The following is a 14,677-nucleotide window of genomic DNA, read 5'->3' as shown; positions in this document are numbered from 1 at the left end:
TAAACATTTTATTTGTTACTATAATAATAATATACTATTATATTTGTTACAAACCAATGTATTTTTTATTACAAGGTAAATAAGTATTGATTTACAAATTAAATTTTATATTTTATTTATTTCCACACATTTTAGTATCATAAAATATTCAAATAAATAATCTTATTTTTACATATACCATATACTTACAACCAACATTAAAATAATATTTTATATGTGGAACTAAATTTAGTATTTTATTTTTTTTTAATAAATTTCATTAGATAATCCTAAATAACTAATAATAAATGAATAATTAAATTTATAATAATAAAATTATAAATTAATCACATGAACGTTGATTTATTCTGTTATATCTATGATGTAAGTTCATATAAAATAAAACATAAATTGAAAATTAAATTTATTTATTCTATAATGGCTATCTTTTGAATAAACTAATTATGAATAATTTATAAAAATAAATTGATTGGTATAAGCTGCATTTTTTTTTAAATTTCATTCAACATTGGAATATGAAAAATTCACAGTTTCAAACCATTATTAAAATTTCAATGCAACAGTAAATTTAAAAATTTGTTTTTGTTTTCCATTTTCCGGTACGAGAACAATTGAGGATAAATGTAGCTTTAAGAATGAAATATTTTATGATATATTGTTGTACTACAACGACAAGTTGAAAGAAGAACGATAAATTAATTTGTTAATCCCGCTGGCAAGAATATACATCAACTTGATATTTACAAAAGAATTATAAATTGTGTCGGGAATTTATTTAGGAAATTTGAAAGGGCTTATGAAGTCTAATGAAGTAATAAATGTCCCTTATAGAATGACATTTTTCCTCCTCCCTCCTAATCTTTCGCGAAACTTTCTCAAACTTTTGATATAGTTAGGTTAGCATGAATAATGCATGGATGCAATTTTCGTCCTACAAACTTTCGCAATATTTTATCAATTTCAACTTTATTTACGTACAAACTGAAATTTATAACTTCGTCATAATTTTCAAAGAAAAACCGAGAATAACATATTTTAAGGGACTCTCTATGTTTCGTTCAATTTACACTTTTATTTACTCCCCAAACGTTTTATATTTGCATTTAAAACGTAAATTTTATCGATTGATTTGAACTGGGTCGAACCGAAATGAGTTTCTGAGAAAAATTCCACATCACATCACGTCCGACCGTGCAAAACTCCCACTCAGGCTACGATTAATAATTAAAACCAAATCAAACGAATATGTCTTAATGCCCCCGTTAATGTTACACGAATTCCGCATGTGTGTGCGTATCCGTGTTAAATCGTACGTGCCAATAATGCATCCGGACCGGATATTGCCCGGCGCCAGCGAAAAAATGCAATTTTTTTATTAGATATGCGCCGTATGAAACAATTGGCGAAGTTTTAATAATCGACTATCGATCCGGGCCGCCCCGCGCTCCGGTTTCTCTGTCGCTCAACTTATTTTCTATACGTAATTTACTTTGTGCATCCAATTACAACTTTAAACGTGGTTAATGATTTTTTGTCAAACGCCCCCCCTGATTAATTTTACTTTATTTGTTGTGTGCAAAAAAAAGAAAAAAATGAGAGGAACGGTCGGATTTTTTCGCTCTTTTGTGTCGGCCGTGCATTTTCTGATTCGCCGGTTCTGAATGCAATTTTCCGTGCGACCGTGTGCACCTTTGAAGTCCAACCGTGGCTTCGGCTCCGACGTCGATTGGACGAACCGAATTCCGATGTTTATAAATATGCATTTTAACGATAGATAATTCCATAAAAATATTGCTGACACACCTAATTAGTTTATTTCAGCATTAATTTACAGTTTCATCAATAGAAGAACGAAGAACTCTTGACAGAGTTTCACATAAGGGCATAAAAACCAAAAGGTCTATAAATGGTTGAAAAATATCTGAGAATCATTGTTGGATCAAAGCATGTCGGTGACGCGAACCCATAAGATTTTGCCCTACCAAAATGTACCCAACGCGGCTAAAGAAGTTTTCACTTCAATAACTATTAATCAATACTATTTATCAATGAATTAAATTTAATTGTTGATTTTGGCTGTTACAAATATTTTCAGACTAGATGAAGAAAAATTGACTTAAGTGTTCAGAGCTCAATTTTGAGCAATGAGATTTACTGGAAATCACATTTTGATATTTATGTAAGTTTAGACTGTTTCAAAAAAATCGACAATTTTTTTTTTTTTTTTTTTCTTATTTATATCGAAAATCTTGTTGGAAATGGTAAAAAAATACTGTGATATTAATATTAAGAGGTGCCGCATCGTAAATTTTAATTTCCCGTTAAAATAACACGGGAACGGTGTTCTCTTGGATTTTGAAATTTTTTAACTCTCGATAGAGGTAATATTTCAAAATGATCAAAACAGATATTTATAGAAAATTTAATGCTCTACAAAAAATGTCTCTTACAGTTTTTTGATATATTCATTTTATTATTATATATTATTATTATATTATATTATATTATATTATATATTATTTAACATTAAAGTTGGATTGATTTAAAATTTTGACATTTTTCTCATTTTCTGACGCAATCATCAACTTTATGGGAAAATTTTATATGACATTTTTTGTAGAGAATTCAATTTCCTATAATTTATCACTGAAAAAGTTTTTGATATTTTTTGCAGATCATAAGTTACCTGCAGAAAACTAAAAATTTTATTAAATAAATGTTATTTTACTGCTTAAAATTAAGCATTTTATTTAATTAAATAGATTTTTACTAAAAAAATTGATTGTTTATTATAATCAAGGTAGTATATATCGTTACACTACCAGACTTTTACTACAATTTGGCTTTTTTTTTCTGTATTCACTTATAACTAGCAATAAGTATTGTAATTGCTCTTCATTTTTCGTGAATTCTGAAGTTGATGGTTGCGTCAGAAAATGAGAAAAATGTCAAAATTTTATCAACTTTAATGTTAAATAACTTTTGAAAAAATGAATATATCAAAAAATTGTAAGAGACATTTTTTGTAGAGCGTTAAATTTTCTATAAAAATCTGTTTTGATCATTTTGAAATATTATCTCTATCGAGAGTTAAAAAATTTCAAAATCCAAGAGAACACCGTTCCCGTGTTATTTTAACGGGAAATTAAAATTTACGATGCGGCACCTCTTAATGTTAATATTAAGAGCTGTAACTTTCACAGTATTTTTTTACCATTTCCAACAAGATTTTAGAAATAAATAAGAAAAAAAAATTTGTCAATTTTTTTTAAATAGTCTAATATACTAGTTAATAAATATTATTAATACTATAAATCTTGATTAATTTTATCTGGTCTTTCCCAATTACACTCAGAATCAGCCTTAGGTGCCAATTTACACAATATTAGTTACTAGTATTTTTTTGTCAGAAAAATCAAGGAGAAAGTCGATAAAAATGTTGTCGGTATTTTTAACGGTTTCATAAATTTTAGAACCCTTTAATTATGTGCTCTAGGAAAGTCCAGCTGAATATAGTGCTTTACGATGTAAAACCCTTAAAAACTTTTTAATTACCTATAATTCCCGAAAGTAATAGGTTGTACCTAATAATAATTTAGTTAATGACATTACTACACCGGTGTCGTGCATGAATTGGTTTCACTCCGCGTTGTGATTCATGAAAAATTCCCTTTCATCATTCCGCCGATGTGTGAAAGTTTTATTCGGAGATTGTGTTATTTCATACAGTTTTTTTTAGTGTTCATCCCCTCGACATCAGTGGCACATCACACAATTCCTCTAATTCCGAGCTCTCGGCAAATCTCGGGTCGGTGTAATGAATCAAACGGGTACATAAGTAATACAAACGATCCTTTAAAAAGTTTTTTCCAGTGGCATATCTTTAATGCGAGCTCATAATGGAAAACATATTTCACGGGGAATGCCCCATTTATGGGCCGCGTTCTAATTTATTGTTCCGATGTAGTTTGCGACACACAAAGAGGAGAAACCAGGAAACTGGAAAAAAATTCGTGGGTAAATAAATATATGTAAATTTTTCAAATATTGACCATTCCCTCAAAAAGGAGGGGGCTCAACAAATGTTTGTCTCTACGCATGTATGTTCAATTCATCCATCAGTAAAAAAATCCGTCACAGTAAATAATTTCTTAGTAGTATTATTTTGTCAATAATAGCATTTTACGACCCTTAAATATCCATTTTTCCAACTATACTATAACTGTTCAGGCTTTTTTTAAATTAACATTGAATTTGAATGTTTACATATTAAGTGAATATTCAAGTATCATAGAATAGAGAATAAGAATGCCTTTCAAATGACATATCTGAAGGCCATCTAAAAAATAACTGATAATTGGAAATTTGTACATGTCAATTCTATAACAAAGTTTAGTGAAATTATCTCGTTCCTTTCAAGTTTATGGTCTGTATATTAAAAATTTATTAATTTTTAAGACTTAATTATCGAAGAGTCACGTGCCTCCTTGACACTGTTCACGTGTAAAAGACATTAACAAATCGCATTTTACAGTAAACGGAATAATGTGACAGCGTGTGCAATTAATTAATCTATTTGTGATAAATGGCGGTCCGTTATTCGGACCTGTCGGCGGCTCTCTGGCCGATTTGATTTATTGAAAACCCACGTGGTAATCCGCCACCGGGTACGGGACCCCGCCTCTCCCGCTACCCTCGAAAATCATCGTCGATTGGTGAAAACTATTTGTCTCAATTATGAACGAAACAATACGATCCAGATGAATTGGACGCGATAGTGAACATTTCCACTAAATACCCACCCACTGAAAAACTAAATGGGGAATGTTTTCGAATTACTTTGGGTTAATTTTGGAATGAGCCAATTGGGGTATGACATCATCAATATTTATATGGACTGATTTGTTTTATTTTAAGGTGGGTGAATGCTGTTACATACATATGGTACTACAGTTGGGAATATGGGACTAGTCAGATTGGCCTACTTGTTAAACCTACTCCCACACAACTTCTTAATTTCCCTTTTATCATCATCATTCTAATCTATACTCAGTGACAGAGAAATTGCAACATCAAGAAGGGGGTGTTCACATTTTAATCGTTTATTTCTTGCTATAACATCTATGTTTCATCAAAACAATATTAAACTTAATCACTCCCTTCCTGGTGGTGCAATTTCTTTGTCACTGAGTATATTAGTATCATCCTCAGCATTCTTGCCTATTTCTGAAACAAGGCTAATCCGAACTTATATTCATACGATAAACTTCTTTTTATTTAACTTATAACTTAATTATATTCGAAGAGTACCCTCAAATGCCTTCATTCATCATCATTGGTTCTTTATTGAAGTGAAAACTTCTTTAGCCGCGTTTGGCACTTTTTGGTAGGTAAAAATCTTATGGGTTCGAGTCACCGACATGCTCGTTCATCTTTTGTTAATAAATTCAGACAAAAGAATTTCGTCGAAAAGTAATGGATCATATATATACAGTACGAAAAATGCTCTTCGTGTCTGGATGTTGTAAGAGATGGATGCACGACAAAGAGAGTAAAGTTTTGCCCGGTAGTAAGAATCCCTACTCTCAGAGACAATGCGCCGTGCTGGTGCGCGCCGGCGCACAATGTAAATTAATCTTTGCGAATGCATTTAGTAACTCTCCGTATGCGTAGGGATGTAGTTCGAGTTCTTCGGATGCTCCATTTAAATTCCGTGACTTTGTATAATTTTCAATCTGTAAAATGAAATATTTTTTGAGGGTATATCAAAAACAAAAATAAGTATTCTAAAAATAAACTACTTTTTTCAAAATAAAAATGTATCCCAAAAATTAAATAAAATATACTAAAAACAACGTCAGCGGAGACGAACCGCATGCTAAACGCAGCAAAACCAAATGATCCCCTCCAGTCAGTTCGGCCCGCCCACCTAATTGCATGTATATCTTTCCTTTTTGTTTACAAAGGGGTATTGATGTTCCGTCTCAATATGCGAGTAGACACGCTCATCATTTTTGATACGGTATATATATATCAGTATTGATATCAAGTGACCGGTTGTACATATTTTGGTTCCAATTACAAACGAAGGAGGGACGTTTATTAAGCAAAAGTAAAACATACTTGTTTTTTATACCGTCAACAAAAGAGTGAAAATTATCCTTTCCTAACAAATAATAAGGTATTTTTAGAAGTGAAAACTTCTTTAGCCGCGTTGGGATCTCTTTTGTAGGGAACTATTATACGGTCGCGTCATTGACATGCTCATGACTGGCGCAAGCGCAGTGTGCTGTGCGCCTTAGACACTTTTTGGATGGGTGAAATCTCGTGGGTTCGCGTCACCGACATGCTTATACCAGTATATATGTAGCTATACAGTTGACGTACAGTGCTATGTATATCTTATAAGTGAAATTGAATGAATTTATTGAGAAAATAATTAAATATGTCCAATGAACAAAAACTCAGCATTATAAAACATAAAACGACAGTCGATACCGCGATACTTAGATAAATTTGAATCAAACATTTTCATTTCTCACTTTAGTTACCATAAGGCTATTCTATGCTTTTTAGAACAAAATGAAATAATTGAAAGTACAAAAAGTCAAAGTAATGTTGAACTTAATGATGACAATGATGCAAACAATTAAAATAATGTTAAAAATCAAGTAAATTGAAATTTAAGTATACAATTACTATCCATAAATAATATGATTGTATATTAATTATTATTTCAATTGAATTGTATTTATATTTTGTCATGTTCTTGTACAGCCCGTTATATATTTAAACAATAAAAAACCATATAAGTTTTCACTTCTTTCGGCAGTCTCTATAATTGCCAACTTTAAATTTTTTATTAACATGCACATATAACTTTTTTCAAAAAAATAATAATAAAAATGTTATTACAATTTTTTAAAATCTACAAAAAATCAGTTTTTGTAGATATTTCGGAACATCATTGCTCAGAATTAAGCTATGAATACTTACGTCAATTTTTCTCCATCTAATCTGAAATTACTTGTAACAGGCAAAATCAATAATTTGATTCAACTCATTGATAAATAATAGTAATTAATAATTATTATTAACATGTACATATCATTTTATCAACACAACATAGAACGGCGGAGTCAGCACCCCTTTCAACAGCTCCATCGGCCCGTGGTGGTCACGCTAATGCCGAATTGATTCGAAATCGATTAGCAATAATTCCTTAAATGCACTGCGTAGAGCCCCCGGACGGCCCCGCAATTTCATCCCAGTAATTAAACGTAGATTGAATATAATATATGCGAATGCAGCAAATGCGAGTTATTGTAAATTATGCCCTGCCCGCAGGTTAATTTACCATTTACATTGCGTCCATTATCGGATTCTGTTTTATTTCTGTATATATATATTATCAACGCCAATGCTGATATTTGTTTACCGAGGCCTCAAATGATTTATCGGTCCGGCGTCGTTCTTTAAGGGGCTGTGGTTTAAAAAACGTCGCAAACGAAATGTGCGCCAGCAATTTTCGTCACACAACTAACACATAATCAAATATGCGGCATTCAAGCCGCAAAATTGAATGGCGAATCCATTTCGGCGATACACATGCCAAATTCGATCCGATTTGTAAATTACATACGCGCGAACAATCGCAAATCGATGTAGACGAAGCCATCAGTCGTTACTGTTATAATAATCGAATTAAGGCGGATGGCGAAGTGCGTGCGGATCCTCCTTTCTCACGGAAACCGCGACAAGTGAAGTAGGTTTGACGGCTGCGAAAGGGGTTGAATTACGGCCCGGTTCCGGCCGCAGAATCTGGGTCCGGCTGTTTTCGGTTTGTTCACATACAAATCGACGGATCCGTATCAATCTGCGTCCCGAAACAACGGTGGTTTATCGTTGAAGAAGAGAAGTGTGAGTCAGTTGTTGTGAGTAAATGCATCCAAGGGGGAAACTGTTGAGCTAATTAACGATGGAACCGGAACAATTTTATTAAAAGGGTTTGAAACAAAGGTGGTGGGTGGTGGTGGGCTGCGGAACTGAAAATAAAAATATAATAATTCGGAAAGGATGCGAGAAAACTCCCACTACAATATCTGAATATGTTTGATAACAACTGCTTTTAAGCTCGAAAAACAGTATGTGAAAGAAGTGTTTTTATTATTTTTTATTTTGCCTCTCAACATTGAACTTGTTCACTCGGCGTCTGTCTCTGTTCGTCTCTTCGCGTCCAGTTTTCTTTAAAAACGTCTAAAGTAATCTCACAGATGGAAGCCATAAACCCATATTACTCGCAGAGGACTTTCCTATTTAATTTTTTCCGTTGTGAAATTTTAAAATAACTGTAGTGGAATTAAATATTTTCCTTGTGTACAAGGTGTTTCTGAAGTATGTGCTTAGAGGACACGACAGTTGCTTATTATAATTATTTAATCATTGTAGATATGTATTTTAGGAATAATACTTATCAAGTTTAAGTATTATTATCTGGAGAAACTTTATTTATTTGTTTAATTGTTTATATTTTTGATGTGAAAACTTCCAATTGCCACGTTGGGCAATTTTGGGGAGGGGAATATCTTATGAGGTCGCGTCACCGACATGCTCGTCCTTTTGTTAGTAAATTCAGACAAAAAAAATTGGATACTAGTCGAACAAACTATGTGTCTGCCGGCATTTCAAGAGGTACCCAAAAACTAGACCTTAATATAAAATCCCGGAACTAGAGTGTGAGTTACAGCTGTACATTTGGAAGCATTTTGAAATCAGGTAAAATTTTACTAATGCAGTGGTTTCGTTAAAGGCCTCCAGCTAAGCCGGAAATGAGTTTGACTCTAATATCTAAGTGGAGAGTTCATAGAGGAGAATGCCGTCTGAAAGGAATCTCTATATATAAATATTCGAAATTTTCAGGATCATCTTTATTTCTGATGTACTTTCAAGGAAAAAATCAGCGCCCAATTCTCTTTCAATTTCGTCGAAAAGTAACGGATCTAATATATGGTATGGTCCAATTACAATCGAAGGAGGGATGTTTATTAAGCAAAAGTAAAACATACTTGTTTTTTATACCGTCAACAAAAGTGTGTAGACTGAAAATTAGCCTTTCCTAACAAATTATAATAGATTTAATGTATTTTTAGAAGTAAAAACTTCTTTAGCCGCGTAGGGCACTTTTTTGTAGGGAAATATTATGCGTTCGCGTCATTGACATGCTCATGACTGGCACATGCGCAGTGTGCTGTGCGCCTTAGACACTTTTTGAATGGGTGAAATGTCGTGCCTTCGTGTCACCGACATGCTTATACCAGTATATCTGTAGCTATACAGTTGATGTACAGTGCTGTGTATATCTTATAAGTGAAATCGAATGGATTTAGTAAGAAATTTATTTAAATATGTCCAATGATCGAAAACTCATAAAACAACAATCGATGCCGCTTTTACGCGATACTTAGATAAATTTGAATCAAACATTTTCATTTCTTGCTTTAATTGCCATAAGCCTATTGTATCTTTTTTAGAACAAAATGAAATAATTGAAAGTACAAAAAGTCTAAGTATTGTGGAAATTAATAATGACAATGATGCAAACAATTAAAATAATGTTAAAATCAAGTACATTGAAATTTAACTAAATACAAATACTATTCATAAATAATATGATTGTATATTAATTGTTATTTCAGTTGAATTGTATTTATATTTTGACATAATCTTATACAGTCCGTAATATATTTAAATAATAAAAAAATATATAAACGTGAATAAAATTGTTGCTCGGAATGTCAATAGATGAGAAAACCAGATTGATGTTGATAAATTTAATTCAAACATTATGAAATTTCAAATTTTAATTCTAAAAGTTCTAAGTTTTCACTTCTATCGGAAGTCTCTATAACTGCCAACTTTAAATTTTTTTTATTATTAGAGGTGTCTACTCCACCAATTTAAAACTACATTATACATTTTGTAATACAAAGTTTTGATTTAATTCTTACAGTTAAGAATTTGTGTCAAAAAATTGAAATCAATAAGAGTATAAAACCAGTCTTTGACGGTCCATAATGTAAGTATTTAAATTTCCATTTCAATCTTGGATGGAATTTTTGGAGATATAAACTAAATTTTATTTACATTTTTGCCCCAAATTGAGCCGAATAAAATCCCACTATCGTATCATCGCGTTATGATACCGTTCCATTCCCGGACTAAAATTCGTCAACATTCTATAAGTTTATTTCGCTCCGGGTCGTAAAAACCGAAAATCGACATGCCAAAAATTCGGTCTGTTCAAACGAATTCGCGCCTTTCGTCTCCTTTTTCGATACTATTTATTTTCGGTTTATTGTTATATTTTATGGTCGTCCGTTTCAACTTACTAATATTGAAATTTTATCAGTGTATTTGAAAGGAATCGTCTAGAAATTCACATTAAGATATAACAACAGATAACCTGAAGGATTATCAGAAATAAAATTACATATACAAATGGGTCATTTTTATCGTAACTTCTAAAATTGTTAAATATAACCATAAATATTTTATTTAATTTAAACTATTAAACTAGGTGGACCACCACCTTATTTCACATAACATAACAAACTTTTTGTGCAGTCTTGTCCCTCTAGGACGTCTAACATAAGCAGGACCGTCATTTATATAAATTAAATTGGGAGTCATTACTAAAAACTACCCCTTCCCACAGTTCTGTGGTCCATTGAACGTGATCCTGTGCAAATCGAATCAGGCCTTCACATTATTGATAGAAACCGTATTTTTTACACATCTGGAGTCAAACAAACCTTCATACACTAATCTTCTCACAGTCCTTGAACTAATTTCATTAAGTCTCATTTCCTCCAAGTTGGCCTTAATTTCAATTGACGATTTGTTTTCTTTACATTTGAATTATCAATAAATGTACTTATTATTTTGACCAGACATTTTACCAAAAATATATTTTTGGCCATAGTGTATTCCAATTAATCTTCTTTATAATGAATATATCATTGCAGTGGAAGTTTTAATTTGTAGTTTGCGGATTTCCTACTGAAATCGATAGAGGTGCGTGTTGACTTACGTAAATGGATGTGTTTAGAACAGTAGAGTAAATCCTTTGATCTAATTAATCAGGGTTTAGCTGTCCATGAGCAAACTGGGTATCAATTAAGAGGCTACATGTGCAAATACTCGTTCGCCTGGTCTTAACTATGCCCCATTATGCGATATAATTCTTAGACCTAATCCAATCATTGTCCACTCAATAAAACATATAAATTATGTACCGTCTTTCGCCGAGACATTTTACAAAAAAAAACTCCGTCATAAAATCGATATTTACCGCTCACAATCAGTGTAATTCGAAAGGAAAAAAGGCAATCGTCCGTCCCTTATAATTCATCTCGAACGTAACAGTATTTAGTCGTTAATATCCTTTGATCTTACTGATGCAATAAAATAAACGGGGACCTTTTGTGGGTGGCACGAGGTAAAACGGGGAACCGGAGAGGACGAGATATAAAAAATAAAACAAGATAAAACCCCATTTCGGAATATCAAAGCCGGAGTATCCAATCCCTTTTAATCTGTATCGCGTAACTCTCTTAGGTCCACTTCTGGAAAAATGAAGGCATTTCCGAATAAATGAAACGTCGACCTCCGGGATACTCGTTCTACATTATTTACTGGATAATCTACGAAATATAGATCTTTCTTATTGCCTAATATAATATATTATTGCCGTACTTCCAGGATTATTGTTTTATTTTACGGGTCAGTTTCGTCACACTTTTCGCAGAAACGAATCGAAAGCGACGTTGCAATGAGTTAGTCATACAACTCGTAAACAACAAAAATAATATTTAATAGTATTTACAACCATGGAAATTCAATGCTGTTACAACTAGATATAATTAATGCTAATAATTAATGTTGTATAGAACAAACGTCCCACACAAAGTTGAATTGAATAGGAAGCACAGTACATCTGTACTAATCAATAGCCATTTCCACTACGTGAATTTGTTGTCACAGATAACTATAGCTATTGCATAAAGGATATAACAGAATTTGAAAGGGGTTTTGAATTATATTAAAATGCTGCTTATTTATTTATTCAAGCGTGTTTATTTCTGCTATCTGATGTGTTGTTGTTGTTGCGGGTGTTAAAAAAAAACTGAACTGTTGAAAATTTATATAATTAAATTAATATAAATAAGATATGGAATAAATGATATTAAATAACACTTTTTAACAGCTTTAATTACAACTTCCAAATTTGTAGTTTATAAAACATTATTGCTTTATTATTTAATATTTCTAATAGGGTGTTAATTATTAATTTGCCAAGCAACATACACTCACAACAATCTAAATTATTTGAGCAAATTAACGTGTCCAATTTCATTATTATGAAATTTCCTATTGTTTTAGAGTGTATATTACGATTAAAGTAGTTCCCCAAAATATTTTTGTTGTGTACTTACCAACAAATGTTTCAATATTTTGAGATGTTCTTATAAGACCGACAAAAGAAATTATAATCTATAACGCGAAAAACTTAGATGATTATATAAGACGCGTACGCGACTTTAAAATATCAATATATTTCGATTACTTTCGCCTTTTAATTAAGACAAATAATATTTATTAATAAAAATATATTTATACGAAAATATTGAGGTTATGTTTTAAATATTATAATAACGGTGTGAGTAGCGACCTCCCTGATACACATAACCTACTATTCAATCAAATTAAATTTTAATTATGAAATAAAATAAATTTAACCTTTATATTTTTATTTTTATTGTATTCAATTACAAAATTGCATATAGCAAATGTTAGATATTTATTTGTTTTTTGTTTTATATGTTTTTACGCAAGTTTTGTTTCCTGTTCTGTGTCACAGGTTAAGATTGCAGTGTTCTGTAAAGTTTTAATTATATGTCACTTCTGTAGATGGCGCTGAATAGTTTCAAAACATCGGAAAGCGGGCTGGTTGTCTATATGAGAAATGTGTAGCCGCAAAGAAAAAAATGAAAAATGTTTTTAAGATAGATAGTCAATATTTGGAAGTGGCTAGAATACTTCATTAATGAAGAAAATTTCATTATTTTTTTCTAAGTTCTTCTGAAGAAAATACAGCCCGTCAAATTTAAATTTCAAATATTTTTCTTTTTCTCTCATGTTTCAGTAATCTTTGCCCGGATAGTGTTTAAATTTGATATGCTTTGTACTAAAATACATACATACAATTGTATGTAATAAACTTTTTTGTTAATGATAGAGGAGCGTTCTAGGGGGTTCCCCTCTTTCTCAATATTTTCAGCTTTTCATATTCCTTAAAAATTTAAATAGAAGTAATATATTTTGATTTTCAGTGTTTAAAAATTTGAAAAGAAGAGCCAGAAATTAAAATTTATTTAAACAAGTTTCTTTACAATAAAATTTTGAGGTATTGCCAAAATTAGTTTGTCGTGGGCTTCCTTCGTCAAATTTGCCTGATTAGATTCCACTGTGATCTTAACTTTGTAAATGCTACAATGTCAAACATTTAATAAAAATAAAATAAATCCCACTAACAATAATAATTTTACCTATTATTTATAGATGGATATGACCCAAATTGAACCTTTGGATACATTTTAACCACAGAATTTAAAGCTTGAGTTAGTTTATCTTCTGTTGTATTGCAAAATACATACATAGTATAAAATTTATTATCACTTTTGAAAAGCTGATCCCCAGCTGCAGTGAATGCATGCTCAAGAAACTGTGGTATGCCTGGGAAAATATAAACATTGTGGACAGATATTATAGGATATTTGACTTTCATTTCGCTTTGACTATAGTTCAATTTTGCGTCACTTGGCACCTATAAAAAGTATGTAAGCTTTAATTAATAAAAATGAGTGATTTCAAACTTTAGCCAGTTTCATTCCAGGGTGTTTAGGATCTGTGGTGTTGAAAAATTTGCTACATATCTGTTGTAATTCTGGATGCACAACCAGGGGGCTATCAAATGCCTTACCCACAGCTACAAATGATAAGTTTAAAAATGTGTATGCACATTTTAATAAACCATAAACCTTCAAATGTTATGTCATCATGTGTACAACCTATACCACCAGAAGTTATGACATAGTCATAATGCTCTGAGAATTTTTTTACTTCTTTACACACATCCTCTACATTATCACCTATAACTGAAATCTGTACAGTTAATTACAATAAAAACTGAAACAGTTATTCGGTTTCAACCTTGTTGAGGTTCAGCCCCAGTTTATGTAATCCCTTTGCCAAAAAATGGGAGTTCGTGTCTATAACTTCGCCTTTAAGAATTTCATCACCTATAACTGATTAATAGTGTCACATTTGCACAATTAACCATAACATATTCGAATTTCTAACCTATGATACCCGTTGTTTTCTTTTTCTTTTCCACTGTGTGCATCCATTTTTGTAGTGCGGGTTTCCGAAATAGGTGGGCAAAAAGTCTAGACATATTATTTTACGTTATTGCTGAAATTATCATTGTAAATTTTGACCTCTAGAACGGACTGTCATAACATGTCATTTAAAAATCTCATTGCTAAAGTGGAACTTTGGCAACAGCGCATTTAACATATAGAGCAAGATTTTGTTTTTTAAAAATAAGAAAAAGGTT

At 31.6% G+C, this 14,677-nt stretch overlaps 1 protein-coding gene and 1 long non-coding RNA gene across 3 annotated transcripts in view; both read right to left on the bottom strand.

Annotated features, from left to right (window-relative positions):
- Positions 1-12,643, bottom strand: part of LOC126265762 (uncharacterized) — a 153,263-nt gene extending 140,620 nt beyond the window's left edge. Inside the window, exon 1 of the long non-coding RNA XR_007548237.1 lies at positions 12,495-12,643. This is a non-coding gene — a long non-coding RNA (uncharacterized LOC126265762). The remainder of the gene's footprint in view (positions 1-12,494) is intronic.
- LOC109605805 (FAD synthase) overlaps positions 1-14,589 on the bottom strand; it is a 199,285-nt gene extending 184,696 nt beyond the window's left edge. Inside the window, exons 1-6 of one of the 2 annotated variants that reach the window (XM_049968286.1) lie at positions 14,422-14,589; positions 14,272-14,366; positions 14,100-14,223; positions 13,935-14,047; positions 13,608-13,885; positions 13,440-13,548 (exon numbers count right to left, since the gene is read on the bottom strand). In XM_049968286.1, the coding sequence (XP_049824243.1) occupies positions 13,440-13,548; positions 13,608-13,885; positions 13,935-14,047; positions 14,100-14,223; positions 14,272-14,366; positions 14,422-14,515 (813 nt within the window). In that variant the 5' untranslated portion in view covers positions 14,516-14,589. Of the gene's footprint in view, positions 1-13,416; positions 13,549-13,607; positions 13,886-13,934; positions 14,048-14,099; positions 14,224-14,271; positions 14,367-14,421 lie in introns of those variants that run through there. The other variant, XM_020022397.2, reaches the window with a different exon arrangement.
- Positions 14,590-14,677: the final 88 nt, after the last annotated feature.

Source organism: Aethina tumida, chromosome 5 (genome assembly GCF_024364675.1).
Source record: "Aethina tumida isolate Nest 87 chromosome 5, icAetTumi1.1, whole genome shotgun sequence".
Lineage (NCBI taxonomy): Eukaryota > Metazoa > Arthropoda > Insecta > Coleoptera > Nitidulidae > Aethina > Aethina tumida.
This window is presented reverse-complemented; position numbering and strand designations above follow the sequence as displayed.